At 37.2% G+C, this 18,670-nt stretch overlaps 4 protein-coding genes across 4 annotated transcripts in view; 2 read left to right on the plus strand and 2 right to left on the minus strand.

Moving 5' to 3' along the window:
* On the minus strand, nt 1,085-2,253 carry LOC109839800 (F-box protein SKIP23-like). Its single transcript, XM_020408295.1, has one exon. The coding sequence runs from the start codon at nt 1,698-1,700 to the stop codon at nt 1,218-1,220; it is 483 nt and encodes a 160-aa protein (XP_020263884.1). The 5' UTR covers nt 1,701-2,253; the 3' UTR covers nt 1,085-1,217.
* On the plus strand, nt 7,415-13,853 carry LOC109836997. The gene is made up of 5 exons (XM_020405075.1): nt 7,415-7,650; nt 10,463-10,773; nt 10,874-10,926; nt 11,008-11,335; nt 12,636-13,853. The coding sequence occupies exons 2-5, from the start codon at nt 10,464-10,466 to the stop codon at nt 12,830-12,832; spliced, it is 888 nt and encodes a 295-aa protein (XP_020260664.1). The 5' UTR covers nt 7,415-7,650; nt 10,463; the 3' UTR covers nt 12,833-13,853.
* On the plus strand, nt 13,921-14,659 carry LOC109838374 (protein ALP1-like). The gene is made up of 2 exons (XM_020406824.1): nt 13,921-14,041; nt 14,118-14,659. Exons 1-2 carry the CDS (start codon nt 13,921-13,923, stop codon nt 14,573-14,575), a joined length of 579 nt encoding a protein of 192 aa, XP_020262413.1. The 3' UTR covers nt 14,576-14,659.
* The window catches only part of LOC109838375, a 71,050-nt gene continuing 67,206 nt past the window's right edge, over nt 14,827-18,670 (minus strand). Inside the window, exon 2 of the mRNA XM_020406825.1 lies at nt 14,827-16,492. Coding sequence (XP_020262414.1) covers nt 15,287-16,492 — 1,206 coding nt within the window. The 3' untranslated portion in view covers nt 14,827-15,286. The remainder of the gene's footprint in view (nt 16,493-18,670) is intronic.

Consider the following 18,670-nt stretch of genomic DNA (forward strand, 5'->3'; position numbering starts at 1 on the left):
TTATTTTTTTGGTTTCGAATGAATGTTTGAGATGAAATCAGAGTGTTGCGAAAATTAGGGCTTGCAGCTGTACTTTCTTACGGATTGTCTAATGGAATTTAATTTTTTAAAAAGCTAATTTGATTTTCCAAAAACATTTACCTACATTTGGAAAAAATTTAGGAAACACAGACTCTACGAGGAAACTACTCCTCCAAAACTCTCGTTTTCTATAAAGAATAAACAATTTGTCGAAGTATGTTTTTAACGAAGTTTAAAGGGGAGGTTTATCTGCTATGGAAATTAGAAAGGGAAGAAAAAAATGAAATACAGTAGAATGATGAAAAGATTGGCTGTAGATTTACAACTGATCTTCAAAATCAATTAACTGAAATCAGCCTTATCCATATTCTAATTTACTAATATACCTTTATAACTTTTTTTAAGTTCAAGTTAGAATAATTCTTCCAGACCAGCAGCAGATTAGGAGGCATGTGATGTGACGAGTTGGTAAGTAAAATGATAGATTTGGTAATAGATATTGAAAATTAAAGAAGGAATTATTTTTAGAGAAAATAAATAACCTTCCATCTTCCAGTTAAACTTCATCATCTTCAACCGTTTTAACACAATTTCTTTAATCCGCATCCCCCCGAAAAAATAAACGACTACTCCATGAGACCATCCCGTTTATGGTTCCTCCGGGGAGCACTCTCTAAAATAATCCGGAATTGTAAGACAACCCCTTGAAAATAAGAAACATGCAAAAACAACACCTTAAAAATAGGAAAACAACAAATACAATTAGGACCCAATTAAGTAAATAGATATACGTGGGCAATACAGCGGGTTGGTCGAACGGGGGCAATTGGGTTTGGGTGAGAGTTATCACCACACACACAGTCAATTGTCGCAAAGCTGGACGTATAATTTTAATTGAATTGATTTTACAGCTGTGAACAAAATAGTGCTCGCTACAAATCGATAACATATGAACCATGAGTAGAATAACATCTGAACCATGCATGAGTAGTAAATTGATTAAACGCAACCAAGAATAATATAATACGCACCGAATTAAAATATTAATGCAATAAAGTTTTAAAATCGTAATGCCAAAGGTTCGAGGAAAAGCAACAAAACGACGTAAATAAGAAACGTGTCGCGATTTCAATGATCGCTAACGCTAAGAAGGAAGAAATCAAGATCTGCTGCAAAGCGGTAAACCTTGCTCGCTTTTAGGACGGATGTGGCGTCAACCACACCGGAGGCGGCCAAGTTAAGCGATTTATGGGCGAGTCGCGAGGGTACAGAGGCTGAACAACCCCGTCCTTCATGTCGAAGACTCCGACGTCGCGCCTCATGCGGCGATGGCTAATGTATTGCTCGCTCTCTCCGTCGGTGAAATAGATACAATTCTCTTTCAGCTCGGGCAGCTCCCTCGTCTTGAGCAGCATCGAACGATTATCCCCTAGAAACAGGGCAGTGCCCTCTTCCAGCCTTTCCAATCTGACCATCGCCCTCCCCTTCGGATCGAGCCTAAACACTGTGAACCCTTGCGTCTCGTGGATGAGGCCGGAGGACAGTTCTCCGTCATAATCCCCGTCAGGAGTCACCCAAGACTCATCCCTCCAGATCTGCAACAGATCGCCGTCCAATGACTCCACCAAATAAAATCTCTGCCTGGTGTATACGTAGTTGGGAGGCCCCACGAACGTCATCCTTGGCGGTGAAGACGAGATGTCGAACGCGACCAAGTGTGCGGCTCCGTTGACCACGCCGTAATACTGCCCCCTGTGAAGTGCGACGTCGCGATAGCGTTGAGTTCGGTCCAGCGGTCGTCCCCGAGCCTCGCGAACGCAAGGTCTCTATAGTCGCTGTATATGATGAAGACCGTTGTGGAGGAAGGATCGTCGGAACCCGCAAAGACTACTGCCCTAGTGTGGAAGTACTTCAGCATGTATTCCAGGTCGTGGAAGAACCATGATTCGGCGTCTCTCGGCATGGCATATGGATGATGTAACCAGTGACGCCGCCGGCAGCGTCCCTTTCGACGCCTTGGATTACGGAGAGGGTGGTGATGGAAGGGAGATCATGTTCGGCCCCTGTGAAGGGGTTGAAGAGGTGGAGCTCAGCTACATCGTCGACCGTGACGAGCCAGGAGTCAGCGGCGCCGACGCAACGACGGTCGCGGATCTGAGGGAGATGGAAACGGTAGGTCTTGTCGTCTGAAAGGCTGAAGATGGTTCGGTACTCGCTGTTCTCATCAATTGCGTCGCCAGCGAGCATGCGTGAGTCCGGACCAGTCGGGGACGCTGGGGATGGACGCCATTACAGAATTGGTGCAGGGATTGGGGCGAGTTTCTCTGGTAGCGGCGTCGGGGTGGCTAGGGACGGAAGCCATTAGCTAGGGTTTTAATTAATTAGTTTTCTTTGCAGCCTTATTTATAGAAAAGAATAGTTTGATTTGGGTGGGTTTGGGGTGCTATTTGTAGAAAGGAGGAGTTCGAATTAATTAATTAGTTTCGGGACATTCCTGATTAGTTACCGAATCATCACCAACATATATACAACTACATTCAAACTAGGAAGGTTGTGGAGCGATAAAAGCAATTTAACTTTAGGGGTTTTTGCTTTTAGACCCATTTATTTACTCAACTTTATCTTTAAACCCACCTATTATTACTAGTATCTTTAAACCCAATTCTCTTTTGATATTTGTCTTTAAACCCAATCTCCAAAATACAATACTTTTACTACTTGTATTTATACAAAATCAAGGTAAAAACCCCAAAATACCCCTTTTCCCATATAAACCACTATATCTCTTCATCTTCCCCTTTTCAACTCAGCCCTAAATTAAAAAACGAAAGCTCCTTGCCGCCGTCGCCCGTCTCCAGCCACTGTCGCCCTCTCAGAGCACCCTCCTTTCGTCAGTCCACAGCGTCATCCCAAGAGGACCTGACCCCCAACAACGAATCTCAACGCTCTCCTCCCCCAAAGTCTCATCATGAACTCTCTCCTCTATCCAAACCCTAACCATAGCCCTAATTTCACCAAAACCTCTCCTTTAAAACAGCCCAACCTCTCAAGCTCAACCGATTGGATCTCTCTCAGCCCTCATACTCCCCGAATCGGCCTCTCGCTCAACCGGCGGGGCTCGACCTCGAGGTCCGCTCTCTACTCAGAGAGGATTGATTTGACTGCAATTAGATTCGGATCCTCCGAATCCGGCGGTGTTGACGTCGTATCGGAGCTCCAATATCCCGAGACCGAAGTAGATAATGTTGGAGGCCTAGGCTAGGGTTTGCACGGGACCGGAGAAGACGAAGCCGATGACCGAGGAACAGGCGATGGCGGTCCTTGAGACGATTCTTAGATCAGGTGACCTCAGTTCTTTTGAGAGCTCTTACTAATTTTTCTTAAATTGAGGTCAACTTAGTAGTTCAACTTAATTATCTTCTTATTTTTTTGGTAATTTCTGCTTATTTATGTTCGCAAATGATAACTGGGAACTTTGAGATTAGGCATCGAAATATGTATATAATTGGAGCATAGTATTAGACCGAAGTATTATTTACTTACTGGATATAGTTCACCCTTGTCCCTTGTCTTCGCAGTTTTGGGGCATTTTGTGGCATACTTTAACTGTGTGTACACTATATTTAAACTGAAAGATGTTTGCATATTTTGGAAAAATTGTTCTACTAGATATTTCTAGCTGCAAAATGCATCTCTTGCATTATAGAAAATTGACCACTATGCTCTTTTTGGCCCCACGAGCTGGAAAAATTCAAATTAGGCATCACATATCGAATTGAAGTGTTCTAAAATGAAGGCAACCAATTCATTACATCGATAAATGATGCACTAGTCCATGCTGGACATGTTTGTGGTCTAAACTTTTATTTGTTAACTTCCTGATGTGGACTGTTTGCCACTTCTTACATCCTTTATTTCTCAAAGAATAAATATGATCTATCACTTTCAACTGAAAGGTAATATGTAACAGGATGTAGTCCATGGGTAACTGTAATCTTAACTTTCTTTGTTTTTTTAGAGATGCATCAATGAAAATAACTCATCGAGTGTGGATCGAATGTTTAAGCCAATGACGACAACTCAATTCCAAGAACTTGATAAGATTATTTTCCCACTCCTAACTTCATTTCATTGGCATATGTTGGTATTCTCTGTAAAGGATAGAAGATTTTATCATTATTCTTTTCTTCGCGGGTATATGTCTGATGCTTGTGAGTTTAGAGTGAATCTTATTTCTACCATTCCCGATGCTTGGAATTTAGACATTACTTCTTGTCAGGAGGTAGAAAGTGTTGATGTACCTCAACAACGTGGGTTAGTGTATTTGACTTATTCATATGTTGTTGTTTTTCGTATGTGCTAACACATAGAGACTATATATTGCGAGCCAAGAGTGTTATATTGATATTGTAAACATTTGAACTTGCAGTAGCTTGGATTGCGGGATGTTCTTGATGGCATACATGTTTAGCCTCGTTTCTGGCCAACCAATTTCAATTGACCAAAAGGATTGTGCAAGACATAGAGCTCGTATTGTTGCTCTATTTCTATCTAAAGGTATATTTTCTATAAGTGTAATGTTCATTGAACCGCTTATATTCAGTCTATTGTTCTTTTGATCCGCTTATATTTTGCTTTCAGGAAATCAACCAACATGATCCTCAAGACCAATTCCCCGGTTGCTACATGCCAATTGTGATATCCAATATTTTTTGTGTACAAATATATTTTGGAAATTGATTTGTAAAGTATTTGTATAAATATATGTTGATTATGTAGTCCATAGTGTTTTGTGTCTTTTGTGGTAGATTATAGCCACTGTGGTTAAATTACTGGGTTATGTAAAGTTTTGCATGCTTCTAAGTCATTGATATTGATGGTTAACTTTATTTTAGACAATAACCATTGTTTGCGTGTTGTATGTGCTGGAATGGTTGAAGAAACTTCTTGATTTTTTTGTGTCTCTTGGATATGCAATGTTTTCTTGGATATGCAGTGTTTTGTGTCTCCTGGATATGCAATGTTGTATATTGTTTGCATGTTGTATTGTTTGGAAATGGATTAAGTATAGCACGTTATGTATATAGTTTGTCAATCTCCTGGATATGCAATGTTGTATTTTCTTGGATATGCAATGTTTGGTGTCTCTTGGATATGCAATGTTTTCTTGGATATGCAGTGTTTTGTGTCTCCTGGATATGCAATGTTTTATATTGTTTGCATGTTGTATTGTCTAGAAATGGATTAAGTATAGCACGTTATATTGTAAGTATAGCACGTTAACCTGAAAATATAGCATGTTAATCTGAAAGTATAGCACGTTGTATTGTAAGTATAGCATGTTATGGAGTAAGTATAGCACGTTAAATTGTAAGTATAACACGTTATATTATAAGTATAGCACGTTAACATGAAAATATATCACGTTAACCTGAAAGTATAGCATGTTATGGAGTAAGTATAGCACATTAATATGAAAGTATAGCACGTTATATTGAAAGTATAGCACGTTATAAAGTAAGTATAGCACACTATGAAGTAAGTATAGCACGTTATATTGTAAGTATAGCACATTAACATTTAAGTATAGCATGTTATCCTAAAAGTATAGCATGTTATGGAGTAAGTATAGCACGTTAATATAAAAATATAACACGTTATATTAAAAGTATAACACGTTATGAAGTAAGTATAGCATGTTATATTGTAAGTATAGCACGTTAACCTGAAAGTATAGCACGTTAATCTAAAAGTATAGCACGTTACATTGTAAGTATAACACGTTAACATGAAAGTATAGCACGTTAATATGGAAGTATAGCATGTTATGGAGTAAGTATAACACGTTAATATGAAAGTATAGCACATTATATTGAAAGTATAGCACGTTATATTATAAGTATAACATGTTATATTATAAGTATAACACGTTAACCTGAAAGTATAGCACGTTACATTGTAAGTATAGCACGTTAACATGAAAGTATAGCACGTTAACCCGAAAGTATAGCATGTTATGGAGTAAGTATAGCACGTTAATATGAAAGTATAGCACGTTATTTTGAAAGTGTAGCACGTTATGAAGTAAGTATAGCACATTATATTATAAGTATAGCACGTTAACCTGAAAGTATATCACATTAACCTGAAAGTATAGCACGTTATATTGTAAGTATAGCACGTTAACATAAAAGTATATCACGTTAACCTGAAAGTATAGCATGTTATGGAGTAAGTATAGCACATTAATATGAACGTATAGCACGTTATATTGACAGTATAGCATATTATAAAGTAAGTATAGCACATTATATTGTAAGTATAGCACGTTAACCTGAAAGTATAGCACGTTATATTGTAAGTATAGCACGTTATATTGTAAGTATAGCACGTTATTATAAAATTATAGCACGTTAACCTGAAAGTATAGCACGTTATATTGTAAGTATAGCACGTTAACATGAAAGTATAGCACGTTAACCTGAAAGTGTAGCATGTTATGAAGTAAGTATAGCACGTTAATATGAAAGTATAGCACATTATATTGAAAGTATAGCACGTTATGAAGTATATCACGTTATATTGTAAGTACAACACGTTAACCTGAAAGTATAGCACGTTAATATTGAAGTATAACACGTTATATTGTAAGTATAGCACGTTAACATAAAAATTTTAAATTTGGTGTAGCTCATTCAAACAAACATTAAAAAATAATAACCACAATAGTAAAGTTTGAAAACATAAGTGAGAAAAACAATCAAAGTGGAACTGAGAAACAAATTTTAGTAAAGAAATAAGTTAAAAATACTTAATCATAATATTTAATCACGTACATTGCTAGTGCATAAATCCTAGTTAAGTAAATAAATATACGAGGACAGTACAGCAGGTTGGTCGAACGGGCAATTGGGTTTGGGTGAGAGTTATCACCACACAATCAATTGTCGCAAAGCTGGATGTATAATTTTAATTGAATTGATTTTACAGCTGTGAACAAAATAGTGCTCGCTACAAATCAATAACAACTGAACCATGAGTAAGGTAAATTGATCAATCACAACCAAGAATAATATACTACGCACCCAAAAAATATTAATGCAATAAGGCCCTGTTTGGCAACAGGATAAATGGAGGGTTAAGTGAGTTTAACCCGTCATTAGCCTGCCAAACAGAAAAAAAACAAGAAGGGCTAACAAACCCGCACGTGAGCTTTTTTCCCCATTTAACCCGTCATAAGAGGGGATAACAATTCCATGGAATTAGGCGGAACAAGCTTTGTTCCGCTCTTTGTTCCGCCTTCTCAAGAGGGTAGGGGCGGAAATTTTCCATCTTCAAAATCTCGCAGATCGTTCGTCTTTGTTCCGCCTTCTCAAGAGGGTAGGGGCGGAAATTTTCCATCTTCAAAATCTCGCAGATCGTTCGATTACGAAATTCGCAGCAACAATCTTTTCCCCCAAATTGTTTTCCCTCTACTTCTTTCCCTCTATATTTTCCCTCTATAAATTTCCCTCTACTTTTCCACCTGAGAGAGCTATTAATAGGAATTTTTGAGGGGGGACAAGCAAGAAGAAGAGAGGAACTTTCAGACGTGGGGATCTCAAGCGACGGGAGGCAAAGCAAAGACAGGTATGATGATTTTGCAATATCGACTTGGTTTTCCAGATCTGTTTTATGAATCTCTTTGTTTGATGGATGGTTTTTGCTCTTATCAAAAGCATGCCGGTGGATTTTATATATGGCTTTTATTGCTTTTTTTCTTCGTGGGATTAGGCTATATGTTGATTTTTTTCTTCGAGGATGAAAATTTTCACTAATCTATTTTTTGTGAAATTTTGGTATTATATGTGACCATCAAAGGGGATGCAAGGATTATCAAACAAAATGGTAATATTTCAATCTGAAATCCCATGGCGGAAGTAGGATTAATAGGAAATAGAGAAGATAATGCTAACCTTATCTTAAATCCAATTTTGTTACGATATATTCCCTCGAAAATTAAGCCGATCTCATTTTTGAAGGCAAATCATTCGTGTTGTGCATAAAAGATTGTCAACAATGCAGGCGTCAGACAAAATTAATCATGTTCACGTCTTCAGATGAGCACAAACTTGTAACCTGCAAGATGAATAATATACAAACACTAGTCCTCTATGTACTTTTGCAGTATCTGCAATAACATTTCATGCAAAACTTTGGCCTTTTGTCCAATTAATAGAAAGAGGCATATCACGCTGCGTTTGGTCTGTTTCAGGTGACATAAATGTTAACCTACAAAAGACAAAATTCATAGAGACTACTGATTATGTGAATTCCTGTTTACAAACACTATAGATTTTACTACAGACTATTTTTCCTGATGATGAATGGCATCAGAGTTTGCTGCATTAACCTTTTGGCAAATAATTATTTATAACAATTGTGAAAACAATCAATTATTGACAAAAACAACATGAACTAAATTGTTGTGCCTTATTTAATTATGTTTTTTGTGATCATTACAATTTCTTATATTTAAGATTGTAGACATTATTAGTGCTGACAATAGAGGCTTAGTTGAGGAATTTTGATATGTTTTTAAGAAAAAGGTTAAAATTGTAATCTGCCTCCCTTTAGTTTGTGTAGTCTTTGAGTCTTTTTGGCCTTGAGAATCTGACTCCATCAACGTAGCTTGTGGATCCTAGACCGAATCCATAGAAGGTTTTGTTTTGCCAGTATGCGAGGTTGTGGCTGCACTCGTTGCCGCCCTTGCAGTAGCTGCTGATCTCGTAGTGGTCGTATCCCGCATTGGTGAGGGTTTCTGATGCTATTATGTAGAAGTTTGCAGATTGGGTTTCTATTGGTAGAGGAAATTCTCCCGGAGTGTACCTGAATATGTATAATTTGATATTATCAACAAAAAGTTTAACACTCTATCTCCTCAGGTGTGTTGCAACTGCATTTAAATCTCAACGTACGCATGTTTAGATGATGTTATTGCAACTTCAAGTTACAATAAAAGAAAGTTGACTGAAAAATACAGGATTTGCAATTATGCTTGAACTGGAGTGTTCGAACAATAGGAGTTGGAACTGCATTATGTTGTAATTGCAATTGTCATTCAAACAAGCCATGCATTTAGGTTATGTTTTGTTAGACCATATATACTTACAAGTTTATGTGCATTGCGGCATTGTGCAATATCATTTAGTTCAAATTCATGTTGTTTAAACATCCATCAATCTGAATATAGCAACGACTCCTCTATTTATAAGTCAACTTTGTTTTTGCAACAAATCTTCCTATGAAAAAACAATCAACAAAACAGACGTTATGGAGTTTGAATGTAGCTAGTTATGCTACATAAGACTCCAACTACCCTTACCCCAAACATAACTTAAACCAAACATTACAGATTTTACTACATGCTATTTTTCCTGATGATGAATGGCATCAGAGTTTGCTGCATTAACCTTTTGGCAAATAATTATCTTTTTTTTGTGATCGTTACAATTTCTTACATTTAATATTCTAGACATTATTAGTGCTGACAATAGAGGCTTAGTTGAGGGAATTTGGATATGTTTTTAAGAAAAATGTTAAAATTGTCTGGTGCATTACAATTTTCACAAAATAATAATATTAATAATAGCCAAAAGATTTGTACCAGACGAGAATCAAACCCATTGTGTACCATGCAGGATACAATTCTACCACTAGACAGATGCTACAATCACAGAGAAATTTGATTCTTTTTAACAATAATAACATTGCAGTTTGTGATAATACCCTATATAAAGAAATTACACAGCTCGCATCTTTGACATTATTAACTTCATGGTCTTATATGACCAACAATAACAGTATGCTGTTAAATGATCAAAAAGCCAACTTTAACATATATCACATATTTATTAAGGACAGTGCAATGCTTGACATTAGATTTGAATATCAATCATGCTTAACTATGCAAACCTGAATTAGGAAGATAAAAACTCAGTACGGTCAAAGGGTCTAATCAGTTCGTCAAAATGGTAACATATGGCTAGTCTATTTTCTCTATTGAACTTAATATAAACAAGCCATTTTGAGTGTTGCTGGTTAGTAGGATAAATGGGTCTGCAACTGAGAATATCTTAAATGGTAAGAAAGATCTGCATACACAATTTCTTACATATTAATATGTGCTAGATTAACATCTTAATTTTTGACTTATACATTTTTGTTAAAATGAAGCTTTTCATTGCAAGGGAAAACAAATCTTACAAGCTAAATTAAATTATGTCCATATATCATATAATATTTTACTTGTACTGGGTTTATAGTTTGAGCTTATATTTCTTTGGATTGCCAACTCAATATCAAACCATAGCATGTTGTTTAAGAATTTCTAATATATTATAATTGATTACTTTATTGTTCAAATGATTAACTTCTTTTAAAATTCTCATTAATGGTGTAGAATGGTTAAGAAGAACTTCATATCACAATCTCAACCCGAAGGTGGGCAGTCAAGACCTCGAGCTAGGAACTGGATTATAGATGAAGACAATTATTTGTTGGGAATATTGAAGGAAATTGTCCTTAAAGGAAAGAACAATGGAGGTCATTTCACTACCGAGCAATGGCAAAATGTTACTGATGAGTATAAAGAAAGGACTGGACAAAATGACAGAGGCAAACTACAAATGCAAAACCGTTATAAAATTTTAAAAAAGCAATATTCCCTTAATTACAAACTCCGAAATAAATCAGGTTGGGGTTGGGATGAAGGTAAAAATAAATTACAAACTCCGAAATAAATCAGGTTGGGGTTGGGATGAAGGTAAAAATATGGTGATTGCACCTACTGCAAAAGATTGGGAGGATGAAGGTAAAAATATGGTGATTGCACCTACTGCAAAAGATTGGGAGGCATTGATAAAGGTATTTTTTAAATTTCTAGTATTATTAAATTTGAATTTTATATAAAACTATTATATATTTATTATGAATTTTCTACCACAGGAGAATGATGAGTATTTAAGAATTAAGAACAAAGCTTTTCCTCAGTTCGACGACATGAATTTTCTATGTGGAGGTAACACATCTAAGGGGCGGTGGTGGTTTGGGACTACTGATGACTTTAATGAGCGTGAAGGAAGCACTAGTTTAGAAAATGAATTGGAGGATACTGATGGGCCACACAATAACGAGATAGATTTGAGTGATTCAGAGGAGGTACAAGAAGTGGAAGAGACACAAGTTCCTTTTAATGGTACACAACCACCACCACAACCAATACCTAGTTCTACTCCGATCATAAAGCATCACGCTCAACCATCAGGTTTAAAGCGTAAGTTTAAAAACATTTCTCGTCGTCGAGTATCAGGTATTGAAGTTGAAAATAATTTGTCGAAAATGATTGAGCTACAAAAACAACGAGTTGAAATTACAAAAGAGCTTGTAGATTCCAGAAAAGGGGTGCCTACTGAAATGAATGAGTGCATGGATAAGATAATAAAATTATCAGGTGTAACTAGTGATCTATGTGTGGCAGGAGCAGAAGCTATTAAAAAGAAGGAGAATAGGCATGTCGTTAATATGCTTAACGGTCAAATGCTATTATCATGGCTCAAGAAACAAATGGATTTACAAAATGCAATGACCGGTTATCCATCGCCTATTTACAATTTCCAACATCAACCACCTCTAATGCACCAGTTCCAGGGTCAATCACGAATGTCACAAGCTCATGACATCAACATGCAGGAGATGGGGTCATTTGTCAACTTACTTAATGAGAAACAAAACTTTCGTACCAATTGATGCTTTATGTTCAAGTCTCAAGAGTCAAGACTAATCAAATTTAGTTTATTATTATGTTTTTTTGCTTTTAGTTGAAGTTGATGTTTCAAAGAGTGACTTTTTTATTGTCAGACAATCAAATTGTGTTTTTTAATGTTTAGATTATATCATATGGTGAATGGTTTTTATGTTAGATAATCTTTTTTCAAAGATTCTAGGATTTGCAAAGATATCTTATGTTTAAATTATGGTTTTATTATTTCAAAGATAGTTTTAGCCGCTGGATGTTTGCGTGCGTGCATGTGTGTCTTCATATGTGTTTAGTAGTATGTCTATTTGGGATATGTAGGTTTTTCTTCTTTTTTTTGCTTGCATTAAGGAATGAAAAGTGAGGATGCTATGATTTGTATATTGGAGCAAAATGCTGTTTATATGCTGCAAATTACATACTAAAATTGCCACACTGTTTCTATGCTGCAAATTGAATATTCTAAATTGCCACACTGTTTCTATGATTTGTATTAATGTTAGTTCTTTAAGTTATGTGACAACAGTTTTACATGGTGACACTGAGACATTAGCAATCGTGTTTATTGTATTGCATTAGCAAACACCATAATTGATGTAGGGTGACCTATGAAATGGTTGTCTTTCATTGTGTTCATCCTCGTCTATTGTTTCTCTGGTGCTGGAACTATCATCTGTATCACTTATATTTTATTATGTTTGGGACTGATTGTCATCAGCACCATTGCCAGTATCGGATTGCTCTGCTACAGACCTCATATTTTCATTTGTTTCTTCCTTTTTCTCAGCATTGTTCTCTTTCTCTGTGTTAAAATCCGCAGGAGCCTCAGTTTCATCATCAGTGTTCTCACTCTTAGCCTTATCATCTCGAGAGCTCTCATCCTCTTGGACATTTGAGACTCCATCATCATTTTGGTTTTGCGCATTTTCCAACTTCAGGTTGCTAGAAACATTCCCTTCTTCTGTAGCTTCTGCCATGGATTCTGAATTTTTGGCTACCACGCATGTTTTAGATTAGTTGTATATTGCAATTAATTGTAGTTGGATGGTGAACTAGTAAATGTGTGCAGTTGTCTACTTATTTACCACTTTTGTCTTACATGATTGTGTGTGTTCTTTTTCTAAGTGGTTACCTGAATGTGCTTTCAGAACACAATTATCACATGATATCCTTCAAATGTATGAAGGTCCAACTTTTTCCAACATTTGGTTTAGTTTAAGGTATGATTGGCCTCTTTATATTGCATAGCCATGACAGAAAATTTCTTCTGAGTACTATCGCATAAAATCAAGATCGTTCTGTTCCTTGTTATCATTGTTGTTTTTGAGACTTGAATCTTGACTAGTTCTTTGTTCTTAGACATCAGTTGGTGGAAAATCCTAAAGTTTTGTATGTTCTCACCTTTTTCCTTGCTGTCTATTAGCTTAAACATTAATCTTTTGTCCATTCACACGCCTGGAGTCCCTCTACCTCACAGAATTTTAAGCTACCAGTGTGATGTTAGTCCTCATTATTATTGAAAGGTGAAGTGTGTTTACAGATGGCATCACTTCAATTAACTAACAACAAAGCTTAAGTTCCATTTTCTTGTGAATTGGCTACGTGAATTAACTCAAGACTATATCACTATTGATTCTGTCAATCTCCCTTTTCTCTGTCTGTGTTTTCCCTACTTAAGAGTCTATATTATTTTCTAATTCGCATAATTAACACCGGCTGTTACTTAACAACTTGTATATGCACACACTCACACACATATAATCAACTTGTCTTCTTGTGCTATGAGACGTGTGTTAGGTAATCTTTGGATTCTTGATATGATAATGAACTAACATCATGTTGAAACCATGTGGATGACTAGCTATGGAGAAGATTTAATTACCCTTCAAATGTTTCTGGCAGCTACAAGTGCTTCAGTAAGCATACACAGTTGCTACTCCCAGTTAGGACCCAAAGTCGTTCTATTCTACTATTTGATTTTGCTTCAATATTAGTCTTGATTTGACTATTGATTTGGACAATTATGAACTATTCTACTATGTTGGGTGTGCTAATATTAATTAAGATCTTTTTATTATTTGGCTGCGGTCATATCTCAAAATGTAATGGCAGCGTGCTCCTTTGATCATACTTTTCTTTATGTGGCTGCTGGATGGGAGGGATCAGCATCTGATATGTCAGTGCTCCGTGCAACACTGGAAGATGGTAAATTTAATGTTCCCGAAGGTAAATTTTAATATTTTTTCTTCTCTTTTTAAAACAATTCAATTGGTATTAAAGTCAGATAATTTTAAATATATAGGTCACTTTTACTTAGTTGACTCAGGATATGCTAATACTTCAAAATTTATCGCCCCATATCGTGGATCACGCTATCATCTTGGAGATTTTGCAAACAGGACAACCAGAGCCTATCGAGATACTAAAGACAAATATAATCATAGGCATGCACAACTACGTAATGCAGTGGAAAAAGCATGGGGAATTTTAAAGCAAATATTCAAAATTTTGAAAGTTGCTGCTCCATTTCCTTATAAAACTCAAGTCAAAATCGTTGTAGCTTGTTGTGTTCTTCATAATTTTATTGCAAGGCATCAGGGAAATGATAAATACTTTAATATGCTCAATGGATTAGAGATGAATGAGGATGAAGATGAGGTGGAGGAGGAAGAAGACCCCCAATACATGGTTGGTGCAGATGAAAGTTTAAGGGGTGAGCAGCTTCGCAACAGGATTGCTTTACAGCTTTGGAATAATTGAAATATGTAGTTGTCGAATATTGAAGTATAAGGAGGTTGAATTATGTCTTTTACTATCTTTATATGAGGAAAACTTATAATTTTATACAGATCTATTGAGTGGATTGTTTTTTCCTTGAATAATCAAATCTATTTTTTATTGAATAATCATTTTATTTGCCAGGTTTATTGATAGAGAAGAAGCCATATAATATTTTGTTAGCTCATTATCTCTCTTTAGTAGCTGAAATAATGTGAAATAATAATTTATTTTAATTTACCTTTTGAACAATCATTTATTTAATAATACCAAATTGTCATTTTAGCGCTATTTCGAAAAAAAAATTATCCCACGTGTCTCAACTGAATTACATATTATTGATCAGAAGATAAACAACGCGAAAAAGATATTAATGAGGCAATTAGTTATAAATTTTCAGTAAGGGCGAAAGTGGTATTTTTAAAAAAATTAATGAGATTAATCTCCTTATCCCTTCTTTATTTGCCAAACACAAAAGTCTTAACCCCTTGTCTTAACTAGCGAATCCAAACGGAATTAGAATATTTTTAACCCTTCTAAATGGATTAACTAAGTTAACCCTTCTCCTTAATCCCTCTTTCTTAACCCTTTACCAAAGGGTACCTAAAGTTTTAAAATTGTAATGCTAAGGTTCGAGAAAAAGCAACAAAACAATGTAAATAAATAAGAAACGTGTCGTGATTTCAATGATCGCTAACGGTAAGAAGGAAGAAATAAAGAACTGCTGCAGGTGGTCAACCACACCGGAGGCGGCCAAGCTAAGCGATTTGTGGGCGAGTCGCGAGGGTACAAAGGCTGAACAGCCCCGTCCTTCATGTTGAAGACTCCGACGTCGCGCCTCATGCGACGATGGCTAATGTATTGCTCGCTCTCTCCGTCGGTAAAATAAATACAATTCTCTTTCAGCTCGGGCAGCTCCCTCGTCTTGAGCAGCGTCGAACGATTATCCCCCAGAAACAGGGCAGTGCCCTCTTCCAGTCTTTCCAATCTGACCATCGCCCTCCCCTTCGGATCGAGCCTAAACACTGTGAACCCTTGCGTCTCTCGGACGCGGCCGGAGGACAGTTCTCCGTCGTAATCCCCGTCAGGAGTCACCCAAGATTCATGCCTCCAGATCTGCAACAGATCGCCGTCCAAAGACTCCACCAAATAAAATCTCTGCACAGTGCCTCCGTGGTTGGGAGGCCCCACGAACGTCATCCTTGGAGGTGAAGACGAGATGTCGAACGCGACGCAGTGTCCGGCTCCGCTGACCACGCCGTAATACTGCCCCTTGTGAAGTGCGACGTCGGTGAAGAAGCTATAAGGGCAGATAGCGTTGAGTTCAGTCCAGCGGTCGTCCCCGAACCTCGCGAACGCCAGATCTCTATAGTCGCTGTATACGATGAAGACCGTTATGGAGGAAGGATCGTCGGAAGCAGCAAAGACTACTGCCCTGGTGTGGAAGTACTTCAGCATGTATTCCAGGTCGTGGAACAACCATGATTCGGCGTCTCTCGGCATGGCATGGATGATGTAACCAGTGACGCCGCCGGCAGCGTCCCTCTCGACGCCTTGGATTACGGAGAGGGTGGTGATGGAAGGGAGATCATGTTCGGCCCCTGTGAAGGGGTTGAAGAGGTGGAGCTCAGCTACATCGTCGACCGTGACGAGCCAGGAGTCAGCGGAGCCGACGCAACGACGGTCGCGGATCTGAGGGAGATGGAAACGGTAGGTCTTGTCGTCTGAAAGGCTGAAGATGGTTCGGTACTCGCTGTTCTCATCAATTGCGTCGCCAGCGAGCAGGAGGAGCGGGGTACAGGGTTTATTGCGCCGCGTTTCGTTGGTGGCAGCGACGAACCATGACCTGCAGACGGCACGTGATCGGATGAAGTCGGTGGGAGAGAGGGCCCTGATATTCTTAATTTTTCACGGGCCCTAATCAAGCTTTCAAATGAGGGGCCTCTATATACAATATTCCATACACAAAAAATTTTATAAGATAGCAAAATATTTTTTATTAAAATGAGACAATAAGCACATAATCGTATTAATATTAAAATCAAAAAACTTCTTGATGCTTTATAAATAACACAATTCATACTACATTAAATGGGATCGCCTTGCATTTTGAGCTGCAAAATTATCAATTAAAATGTTCCAATCAAGCTTCTCCAATAAATTTTTTTCGATAGATATCATTGCCAATCCATTCAATCTCTCTTGTGACATTGTTGACCGTAGATAAGATTTGATGAGCTTCAACTTTGAAAAGCTTCTCTCGGCCGATGTAACTGTAACTGGTATTGTCAATAATACTCTATAAGCAATCCAAGCATTTGGAAAACAACAATTTATCCTTTCCATAAAATTCAATACTTCAATTGCTTTTTTTGTTCCTCTTGGTAATGCTTCTCTTAAGATTTGAGATTGGAGTTGCTGAAAATAATTTTGTCGGCCCATGTTTAATATCAAATTTTTGTCATGCTTTAGGAGATCTTCAAGGTTAAGACATGAACATTCTTGCAAACTAGTCATTATTCTGCAGGACTTCCCTCTCCCAAATTAAACAAGAAACGCAAAAGATTCATCCATACTGTTGAAACTGTTCAATCGCTACTCTGAGTGGAAGAAAGAGGGCTTGATGCAACGATATAATCATGAAGTAATTGACTTAAGCATTGCTTCAGCTGTCATTTGCATCATCTTTAGCTAGCATTTTCATGGCAAATGTTTCTTTCTCGAAGTGTATGGCGACGTTCAATGAAAAATGGGTTCAACTTTCCTATTCTAACTTGGGCAATTTCTTTAGCCTCAACGCATAGCTGCTTCAAATGCCCATTTTCTCTGTAGCTTTCAACAAAAAAGTAAATGAGGGCCGCTGCATTAAAAGGTCTATGCACATCAATCTGCATATCGCCTCTGATTGCATGATTTTAGCTTATTTGTGTTAATTTCGCATTGCAAAATATCAAACGACCAAATAACCATACCAAGTAAGAACTCAAAATTCTGCAATTTCATATGTTGGCTAAGACACTCCAGCATCACTTTTTGTCTTGGGATCTTCACTAGAACTTGCTAAGTAATGAAAGCATCTCTTATATCTGGAGGCTTGGAATCTTATTGGCTTTAACACTTTCAACTTGACTTCCCAACGAGTTTGTGATGGTGGCTTAAGTGTGAAACGTTTAACATTATCTGTAAGAAGCTTTCACCTGCTTTGTAGAAGTATGCAACAATGAATATATGGCCGCTGGCACACTCCAAAAAAGATGAAGCTTGCGAAGCAAGAGTTTACATATCACAAAGTGCAAGAGGTTAGCAGAGCTAATGAACACCACAAGGGTGTAGAATGCTGCTAGGATTTATCTCGTAATAATTCCTTGCTTTGTACAGCATTTAGTTTTCCTTTCATATTAGAACATTATCATAGCCCTATTGTCGCCTCTTACATCACCAATATCAAGTTTAAAGCTCTTTGCAAAATATTTACAAGTTCTTCAAAGTCGCTCCGTCCTGATGTATGCATCCACACTTTAAAATCCTAAAAAGAACTCGCTTCCATCTTTATTGGGTTGTTTGAAATATTCACGCATCTTATATAAGTGAAGCATTTGTTTCATGCGTTTGCATACGCGGAGTTAGAAAAAAGGAAAAAAAAAACAATCAAGATAAGCAGCAAAAATAGCTTTGCTTGCTTTAATGCTTTTGGATGATTAAACTTTTTGATCTCATCTGCTATTGAAGAATAAATTCATTTTGAATTTTGTGACTAAGATTTAAATATATGAATTTGGCTTCTCCTGATTGGCGACGACATCGCTGCTTGTTGCATTATTGGATCAAATTCGGCAATCATTTCTATTATAGCTTAAAAAATTTCCATTATTTCTTGCATAAACGGCTTCTCATTACTCCACGATGCCAAACTAATTTTTACAGCGGCAGTGTTTTCCAACAGCAAGCTACTGCTCAATAGTACTGTTTGCTCGCAATGTTTCTCGTTCTTCTGTGATTTTGTTCTTCAAGCAGCTTTTTTCGATTGTCGCATTTTGTCGTAATCTGATCTGCTAATTCAATCCCAAACTCTCAGTG

The sequence above is a fragment of the Asparagus officinalis genome, chromosome 4 (genome assembly GCF_001876935.1).
Source record: "Asparagus officinalis chromosome 4, Aspof.V1, whole genome shotgun sequence".
NCBI classification, from domain to species: Eukaryota; Viridiplantae; Streptophyta; class Magnoliopsida; order Asparagales; family Asparagaceae; genus Asparagus; species Asparagus officinalis.